Below are 9,663 nucleotides of genomic sequence, written 5' to 3' on the forward strand. Positions count from 1 at the left end.
AATGCAGCCCAGGAGCCGCAGCCCTCCACAGCGGGGAAGGAAAAAACATTTCGCGTCAGTGGAAAGATTTTCCAGCCGTAAAAACCTGATGCTGGCTGTAGTGTGGAGCCTGTAGTTGGACAGTCATCTCAGTAGAGGCTCCGCATGCGTTCTGGAAATGTTGCGGTGGAGTCTCTTGGAAGGGGCTGAAATTCCCCCCCGAAATGCCAGCAGCTGTGGCCCTCTTTGCCAGCGCTCCCGGGTTTTTGATGGGGACTGGTGGGACAGGCTTTCAGCGCGAGATCTGTTCTAATTGTTATGCACAACATGCCCAGCCGTCCCACGCTGCTGGTGGAGAGGCTGCTGGGAGGATCGCTGGGGCCTGGGTGCTGCTTTCCGCAGATATATAATTATTCTCCCCTTTTATTTAAATGCAGATGATGGGAAGCTGTCATTTGAGGAGTTCAAGAACTATTTTGCTGATGGGATCCTGAGCTCGGAGGAGCTGTGGGAGTTGTTCAGTGGCATTGACAGGCATCATTCAGAGTAAGTAGCGTGGTGGCACAGAGGAGACGGAGGAGAATATAAAACGGTTTCACTGTAGATGGAGGCGGGTGCGATAAATAGTCAGGGTGAGAGAAACCTTCCCCTTGTAACACGCAGATGTTAAAACCCATTGAACAGCAGCAACAAGCGTTGTTGGTGGGAGAAGCCAGACATTTTGAGAACAGTTGGTGTCAGGTTTACTGTAGTTCCCTAAAAGCAGCGTCCATTTGAAAATACGTTAGTTTGAAAAGTGTATCCCAGAAGCACGGAGCTCCCTGGAGCAGGCTGTGTGTCTGCAGGGGGAGCGTGCGGTGGAGCGAGCACGAGGCGCAGACTTTGCCGCTGCTGACACAGGGAACGCTTTTGCCTTACGTAAGAGCAGCTTTCCACCAGAACCGGGCCTTGAGAGCGTTCCTGGGAATTTAGGCCAACTACTTTCAAAAAAAGAAACCCCCGAAGAACAGCAGAAGTGATTGCACTTAGCCCTGACCTCCTCTTGCCCGGTGCTGTCTAGAGGAGTCTGTTGGGCTCGCCTGGCTTTCTCATCCCAGTCTCTCAGCTACCAGTGAGGACTTGCTGGGGTCCCTCTGTCCCGCCAGCTGCTGTGAACAGGTGTGTTTTAGCACTGGGAGAAACTGGTTGTTGATCAGTGATGTGTCTGGGGCTGCTGCTGGGGACGAAGGTGGCTGCAGTTCCCTCCCGTCTCAGGTGGCAGGCTCGCCTCTGGCTTGTGCCTCTTCCCTGGTACCCCAGGACGCATCTCCTGCACCTTGACACCCTTGGCCAGGGCGGTGTCTGAGCAGCTCTCGAGACATGGGAGCAGCCTCAGCTGGTCCCGGGGCTTTGCAGGGAGCCAGGGCTGCGGCACGGGGGGGCCTGTGCTGCGCCGAGATGCCAACAGCTGCTGAATGGCACCGGGCACTGACAGCGGATACCCGGCAGTCTCTGGCGGTGGGTCCCCAGGCCTGGGGGAGTGGGGATGTTTGAGCCCTGCCGAGGGTCCGGGCGGTGAGTTTAGCTGATGCTCCCACTTTAGTGATGGCAGAGAAGTGGCCTGGTGTGAGCAGCCCCTGCTGCAGCCCCTTCCTTTTAAGCCTGGCTGCCCTTTGCTGCCTGCCCTGCCAGCGGGGCTTGGTGGAGGTGGGCAGCAGGAGGTGTCTTCTTCTCTGTCTCCTGGGGCTGTGGTCCCAGGGGATAGCAGCGAGCCCTTCCCTTTCCTCTCGCTCCATTTTGGAGTCACCCCCGTACAATACCACTGGCCAACGCAGCAGAGTTGTGGCAAAGCAGAGTTTTAACTGTGCCCTTAACTGAACGGTGAAGATCTCCCGGTTTAGCATCGCTTTCAGGTCAGGCTTCTCCTGTCTGCCCAGGGCAGGACTGGCTGGTGGGGCCCGCGTGAGCGGGCTGTCTCCGGGGTGCCCTTAACTGAACGGTGAAGATCTCCCGGTTTAGCATCGCTTTCAGGTCAGGCTTCTCCTGTCTGCCCAGGGCAGGACTGGCTGCTGGGCCCCGTGTGAGCGGGCTGTCTCGGAGAGCTGTGTGCTGAGACCTGGCCGCAGCGGTGCTCGCCACGGCTCCCTGCCCGTAATGACAGTGTGGTAGCTATGACAACGTGGCAGTTCTGCATTGAGCTGGTGACACCTCTTAGCAAGCCCCAACCATCGGGTCTTTGATCGCCTTCTGCCATGGAGGGCAGAAGGGACCCTGAGGACAGAGCCGGTTTCCAAATTCCTGCATTCGGTGACTTCAAGCCAACGTAGGAGACACCGTCCCACCAGCCCTGCGATGGTGCCCTCATTTCTGCATGAGCAGAGGGGAAAGTCCAGCCCTGAGGCTGCTGCAGGGGCGGTTCTTGATTCTGTCCCTGGCTGGGACGTGGCCCATGGGCACGAGCGCAGGGTCAGTGCATGGGGAACCTTCGGCAGGAGCAGGTGGCAGCGGGACAGGGCGTGGGAGGTGGCAGCAGGGAACTGTACATCGTTTCCTCGGCTTCATCCCCAGCTCACGGAGGAGGCAGAGGTGGCCCCTCTCCGAGAGGGAGCCTGGCGCTCAGCTTATTGTCCAGGAAGAGACATCCTGCCCCTGCAAACAGCGTGGGGCAGCGCTGCGTCTGCCAGAGCGCTCCGATCCTGACCCAGAGCTGCCAGCCTGCTGCGACCAGGGACCGGGAGAGACAGGCCTGTCCCCAGGGAGGCACAGCCGCCTCTGTCCCTGCTGCACAGTGGCAGGGAACGGAGCTCAAGCAGCGTGCAGCGTGCTGGGCCTCGCAGAGGGCTCCGTGTGGAGAGCTGGGCTTCCTGGCGTTTGCTTTTGGGGTGTGCCGGGGGGTTTGCTCCTTTGTACAACCTCCGGTGTCCTGTAAGGGCTGTGCCGGTCCTCTGCTGTCCCCTCGACGCGGGGCTGGACAGCCCCTCTCCTCTGGGCTGCCGCTTGCCTTGCACTTGCAGGATCTCAATATTTTTGAAGCTGGCTGAAATTTGCTGCCTGAGGTAATATTCAAAGTTTTACAAAGCTGGAAAGCAACTAGAGCTCCGCAAACATCTCTGGTGCGCGGCTTTCGTGTCCTGTAGCTTTTGTGATGATGGGAAAGTTTCACCAGGATTCAATCCAGAGGGTGGCTTTGTCTCAAGGGTGCTGTGCTCATTGGGTGAGGCTGAACTCGGGGTTTTTTGTGCGTGCCAGCCTGACCCAAGGAGGCAGTAACAGACCAGTATACCCAGGTGCTCTCTGGGTACCTCTGTTGGGTTCGCTTCAGACTGGACATTTCCAAGTGAGGCTTTTTTTCTGAGAATTGTTTCATTTTACGTTTTAAACATCTCCTTGCTCTAATTCTTTGACACTTAAATGACATTGAATCCGAATTCAACTCCTCACTGCAGTGTGGGGCGACAGCTCGGTCCAGGTCCAGCCTTTTGTTTAGCCTGTCTGAAAGCTGCGCCCCAGCTCTGGCACTGGCACGGAACAGGAGGCTTCATCTTCCTGGAAAAGAGCATTTTCATCCACTGAAACGTGTGGGTGAAAAGAGACAAATGCCAGTGAAGGGATGAGAAAGCTCTAGTGCCACAGAAGCGTCTTGGGAGACGCAGAGTGTGGCTTGCTCTCGCAGCAGCCCGGCCGGGCAGGATGGCCACAGGGTCTCTTGGGGACAGTCAGTTACAAATGGCTTTGGGCTGAGCCTTGTTGCACAGGTTGCGTGTCCAGTGCTTTTTGCAGGGGACTGTGAAACCTGCCCAGGGGAGTGTGGTGTGGACCTTGTGGGTCTTTCTGTACTGCATCTGCTGGGAAAATTTAGAAAAGTAAGGTCTGGCAAATCCTCCTTTGCCTCAGAGCGGTCAGGTAGTGGTGCCAGGGATCAGTTACAGGGTGCCCGGGGGCTGTGCCTCTGACCTGCAGGTGGGAGTGCTGACCTGGCGGGTTTTAAAAACCCGGCAGAAATGACCTCAAACCTCTGGTTGTGTGGGAGAAAAGACTTGTGTGAACTTTCCTCCCCTCTCTTTAGTCAGAGACCTGAGTCTGCTGGTCTCTGAATGATGGAGGGTGACTGAAACACTCCGGGTCACGCTGGAAAGGTTTGGGAACCAGATCTGTGGAGACAGCAGAGGTTCCCACCATGACAAATGATAAAAATAAAAAAAATTCCCATCTGCTGTGCTGAAGCTGATTGCTGTTTTCTTGCATAAATTCCAGGCTCATTCTGACAGAATCCCAACAGCATAATGATGACAAGATCCTTCATCATCAGTTCAAGCTTAATTATGGTTAATCAGTGGTTTGAGCACAGTCAAAATACAGCGATGTGGGAGTGTGGAGAGTCTCAGGCTGAGTGCTTGGAGGCAGAGGGTGGCTCTTCTCTTGGAGTGGGAGAGGGGATGGCAGAGAGGGGAGCAGAGCAAAGCTCGCTGCCCCGTTGCTGCCCTGCAAACTGGGTCGGGATTTGCCGGGCAGGTTCTTTACACGAGCTCCTGGGTTCTGGTGCGAAGGACCTTCTGGCAGCCTGGAAATGGCACCGTCTGTCGTGTGATTTGCTTGCTGGGCTCTGTCCTGCCCCGATTGTGCCCTGGGGGCTGCGCAGGATGGCGAGTGCGGGTAGTGCGGGGTTGCTGCCGCAGCGGGCTGTGCTGGGAAGGGAGCAGATCTCCCACCGGACCACTCTCAGAGGGCTCCTTCTTGCCACAGGATCCTGGCCATCGGCTCAGTGTTTAACTGTTCAGCGACTGATTAGTTAACGTTCGTTTTTAAGCAGCAAACAGCCAAGATGGGAAAAGTCACTGATAATCTCTGGCCTCTCCGTGGAAGCCATGGGGTTGGTGTCGATCACAGCTCTGTCACACAGAGACCTGCTTGCTAGAGCCGAGCTGGGGAACTGGGCAGGGGTCGAGCTGGTGAAACCAGTCCCAGCCCCGGGTTCTCACTGGGGACAGATGCAGATGCCTGAGTAACATCTGCAAGGGGTGTTTCACCGTGTGTTTTGTTACCTTTTGTGAAGGGAACCAGTGGCTGCAGTTGTTACTCTGGAGCGCGGTCTGACGAGCAGATGCTGCTGCGGGGCCAGGTCTCCTGTGGCAGCTCTGCAGGCTCCGGGTAGCTTCCAGAAAGCAGTGGAAAACTTAAGAAGCAGCCAGACATTTTTCCAATTTAAATTTGCGCTTCAAACCCCCGTCACTCTGTCGAGCAGCGCTGTGGTTGGTGTGTGGAGCTGCTCAGAGACGGGGCCAGCACAGTCTGGCAGCGTGGAGTCGGCAGAAGAAGGGGCTGTGCTTTTGCTGATTATCCCTATTGCGTCTCGAGGGAAATGCTGCTTTTTTATCCGCTTTACAAACTGTCTGCAGTGCCAGGACAGCGCGCCAGCGCCCTGCCTTAAGCAGCTCCTGCCGTAGGTGTTTAAAATAGATGAGCCAGATCACCCCCTCAAACTGCCCGTCTCCATCGCCTGCGAAGGCGCCTGAGGCAATTAGCCTCACAGAGGGGTCTGCCAGGACGGCTCACACCAAAATATTTCCATGGCTTGAAGCACTGCCTGTTACTAAAGAAGACAAAGTGGAAGCACAGCAGAAAGAGAAACAAGAAACCAGCCTTTGAATTTTTTGGAGGGAAAAGCTGTAGGAAGATTTTGCTGAAATTATGACACCTATTCCTGGCCCGGAGCTTTGGATGCTTTGCACACTCTCTTCTAATTTTACCTCGGGGTGTTTTTGCCCCTTTGCCCTGTGAGCAGTGTCAGAGGGGGGACGGGGTGATGCGGCCGTGGTTTGACTGCCCCTGGGCAGGGGTACCACAGGGCACTTGGAGCTCAGTAAACTCCAGGTATCGCTGGTTCCTCCATGTGTGACAGCACTTAAACACTGAAAGAACTCTTATTCCTGCTCTCTTCCACTTTCCCAATCAGGATCAAAAATGGTTGGCATCATTTAGGGGATTTTGAGACAGCGGAATTTCTTGAGTGGAGGCCGATTTGAATAAGTGATGTCCTGGGGCATTTCCCTGCAGGTGATGCCGGGCTTCACGAGCAGCTCTCCGTGGCTTTGGCCACCTGAGCGGATGCAACAGCTTCATGTGAAGCCATGAAAACATGTGACTGTTTCTGGACACATCCTCCTCCCTCTCCACTCCAGCAGTGACTTTACTGGCAAGAGGAGTGGCCTGCCCAAGCCTGCAGCAGTGGTTCTCCAGGGCAGGGAGCTGGCCCCTGGCTCCAGGATTTTGGACCCAGATCCCTGCTTTAATGGCCTTCACAGCAGGAACAACCCCGCTCGTGGGCCATGAAGCCATCCAGCCCCCTGCCCTGGGTGCCTGAAGGCAGCCCCTCATCGCCCAGGCTCTGCGGGCTGGGAGAGGAGGAGGAGCAGTAGGGGCGGGTAGGAGAGGAGGGGGCCTGGTGCCGTGGGGCAGCCGTGAGGATGGACCTGGGCTGCGACACGAGGAGGGAGCCTTGGCTGAATGCTTTGTACTTTGGGGGAAGAGGTTGGCTTGAAGCAGCAGCTTCCAGGGCTCAGAAATGAGGCTGCTGACCCAGCTGGCCAACTCAGGGCTGCGGGGCGCTGCCTGCCTCCCCTGACCTCTGCCCCGGCCCTCTCCTGCTCTCACAGACACTTTCCCAGCACACTCCAGCTCCCGGAGATGTGGTGGAGCAGCTTTGCTTGCTCCCTCAGCCCCCGAAGCAGAGGGGATTCTCTGCAGCCCTGACGTGCTGCCTATAAACTTGTGCAGCTTTTTAGTTTTCTAGTATGCGGGAGGTGCAGCAGATCCACTGGGGGCTCAAGGCAAGCCCTCGAGACCGTGTCCAGCACAAGTGTTTCTCCCAAAGCAGCCCCACCATCTAACAAGAGCTTCTTTTTCTGTTTCTTGCAGTAATGTGGACACAGAGAAGTTGTGCGGTGAGTAGGGTGACCTTGCTGCCTCGGAGGGTGTCCTCTCAGGTGGGGCTTTGTGCACCTCTGACCTGGGCAGACAAGTTGCCTCGACAGTCCCTGTGCCTGAGTCCCAGCACAGAGAACATCCGCGCTTTTCCCAAGGGGATGGGACCTTCTGTCCCTTGGGATAGGAGAGGGCTCCTCATTTCAGTCTGGCTGGGAAACTGGAGAGGGACGCGAATGCCTCCCTGCACTGCTGGGCTGGGCGAGGGAAGCACTGGTGCGGGGCACACGGCGATGGAGGTGCTTGGGAAGCTCACCATGGTCCTCTCTCCTGCCTCAGATTATTTCTCGGCGTATCTCGGAGAATACAGGAATGTGCTTTCTGCCCTGGAAGCCCTCAACTCTGCGGTCCTGGCAGCCATGGACAAAACCAAGCTGGTAAGGGTGGGACCGCGGGAGGGTGCTGGGGCAGGCGGGTGTGAAGCAAGCTGTGGTGCTCTCAGCTGCTTGCTTAGCATTCAGCTGAGGTGTCGGAGGCAGCAAATCTGGCACCTCCCAGATCAGCGGGGCTGCCTGTGTGTCCTTTGGCTCGCCCCGTGTGCAGTGAGTGCTGCAGCCTGCAGCGTGCCTGGAGGAGGGGGAGCCGGGCTGGAGGAGGAGAAGGGTAGAGCTTCAGTGCTCTGGAGTCGTCTTCTTCCTTGTAGGGCTCTGCCAGCAGTTGTTTCCACAGCTCCTGGCAGACCATTTTTAAGGTGCCGCCTGGGGACAGAGTTGCTGGGAGCGTCGCTGATAACCTGAACGTCGTCATGTCTTTGAGCCAAAGTGGGGTCTGTTCCGTAAAGGAGCGTGGTGTGAAGAGGGGACTCCAGGGTTAAGCCTGACCCCAGCAGCTTGTGCTCACAGTGACAAAAATTGGCTGTGGGAGAGGGGGCAGGAGCCACTGCGGCAGGAGGGCTGCTCCGGGAGACAGCGGGCAGCTGGGGAGAGGGTGGGGAACGGGGAGATGCAGTGACTCCCAGCCTGGTGCCGAGTTCGTCCCTGCGGTGAATGCTCTCCCTCTCCTCCCTGCAGCTCGTGCTGATGGAGGCTGCTGATGCTGAGCCCCGCTGCCTCTGCAGCGGAGAGCAGAGGTCTGCAGTGCTCAAAAATACAGCTGGGACACAGCAGTGGCCAGCGCTGGAAGGGAGGGACCCTCCTCGGGGAGCAGCAGCCCCCTTTGCCTCTGAACCCGTTTAGCCGCGTGCTTGGGGCTGTTCTGCAGCCGTGGGCAGGGCTGGCCCTTTCTTTCCCGTCGACGTGGTGGGGAGCGGACAGAGGGTGTTGTCCAGCTGCACACTGTCCTCTGACCTGCTGATGGGACAGAGAAGCGAAGGGGTTCAGGCACCGTCAGAGTCATCGAAGTGGGGTTTGGGTCTCTGAAGTGTCAGTCACGATCTTGCCCCCTCTTGGAGTTTTCCTCCGGCATGATCCACCCTCAGCAGCGTCCCTGTGTACGGTCAGAAATTTCCTGCCAGGCGAGGGAATCGCTTGGAAATACATTTATGCAAGTTAATGCAAGTGCAGAGGGCGAGAACAAATCGTGTTCAGAGAATGGTGCTTCATTTCGGTTCTCTTCTGTTTGTTTGGTTTTTTTGGGTAGTGGATTTGTTGGTTCATTATTTCCTGGGAGGACAGCAGTTCCTGTCTGCTCTGCAGTACCAGCATGATGCTTTCATTCACTTAATACTTTTTGGGGCCACAGAGAAGCAGGTTTTCCTGAGACAGATTTTTGTGGACTCTCTTTTCCACCTCCGTTTGGATCCACCCGGGGCCAGGGCAGCCTGATGTTCACCGCGCTGCTCCCACCTGGGCTGTGCTGATCGCGTGCTCTGACCCCAGCCCTGAGCTCCTGGGTGCCCCGAGGCAGATACTGAGCCCCCCCCCAGGGAGCATCTCCCCACACTTTCCTGGTCCGCCGGGCTCTGAGCTGTGGAGAAGGTGGGAGAGGGCAACGCTCCAGCCCTGTGGTCAGGGCTCCTCTAGGGCGGTGGGAAATCTGCTGGTGCTGAAGGCTGGCTGAGGTGATAAATGCTTCTTACCTGCTGTGACCTGAACCTATCCCCACGCTTGTAATTCCAGAATGGGATTCGATCTTGGGTTATTATGGGATTTATTAGGTTGGGTTTTAGCCCAAGCTCACACCTCTCTGAGTCGGGTGGGAATAGAGAACCGAGATTTCCCATATTACCCACCTGTCCCTGGATTTCATGCCATCATGGCTGAGCACTGGGAGCACCAGTTCGACAGAGAGACCACCCGGCTGGACAAGCCCATCAGCCCTGCATCCTCCAGGTACTTCCCCACAGCTTAAATAGGCTCACGTCAGTTCCAGCCCACTTTAGAAGCAGGAAACAGGCGGAGATGTGGTCGTCTTGCTCCGACCGTGCCAGGGCGATGAGCTCCAGGGAGCAGAGAGAGTGAGATAGGGAAGGCAGAGCTCGGGGGGAACACGCCGCGGCTCTGTGTGTGGGAGCTGTGGTTTGAGGCAGTGCTGCCAAAAGCCCTTTTGGTATCGAGGGATCCCACCTCTGCGCGTGCCAGGGAACCTGGTGTGGATCCACGGCGTGTCTCAGTCGCTGGCAAGGTGATCTTGTGGTGTTGGCAGTGTGATAGCATCAGTAAGAAGTGAACTGTGGAGAAGCTTTGTGGTGTTTCTCACAGGGGACCTGCGTGCTGAAATCTTGCCGTTCTCCGCTGTGCAGACACTGCAGACCAGCCCGTAAACACCTCCCCAAGACAGGTGCTC

General features: G+C 56.9%; 1 protein-coding gene across 1 annotated transcript in view; it reads left to right on the forward strand.

Annotated features, from left to right (window-relative positions):
• LOC104499478 (N-terminal EF-hand calcium-binding protein 3-like) overlaps positions 1-9,663 on the forward strand; it is a gene marked incomplete at both ends in the record, with an annotated part of 14,612 nt that overhangs the window by 688 nt on the left and 4,261 nt on the right. Inside the window, 3 exons of the mRNA XM_010142987.1 lie at positions 417-525; positions 6,874-6,899; positions 7,219-7,316. Coding sequence (XP_010141289.1) covers positions 417-525; positions 6,874-6,899; positions 7,219-7,316 — 233 coding nt within the window. The remainder of the gene's footprint in view (positions 1-416; positions 526-6,873; positions 6,900-7,218; positions 7,317-9,663) is intronic.

The sequence above is a fragment of the Buceros rhinoceros genome, unplaced genomic scaffold (assembly GCF_000710305.1).
Source record: "Buceros rhinoceros silvestris isolate BGI_N320 unplaced genomic scaffold, ASM71030v1 scaffold30889, whole genome shotgun sequence".
Taxonomy (NCBI): Eukaryota; Metazoa; Chordata; class Aves; order Bucerotiformes; family Bucerotidae; genus Buceros; species Buceros rhinoceros.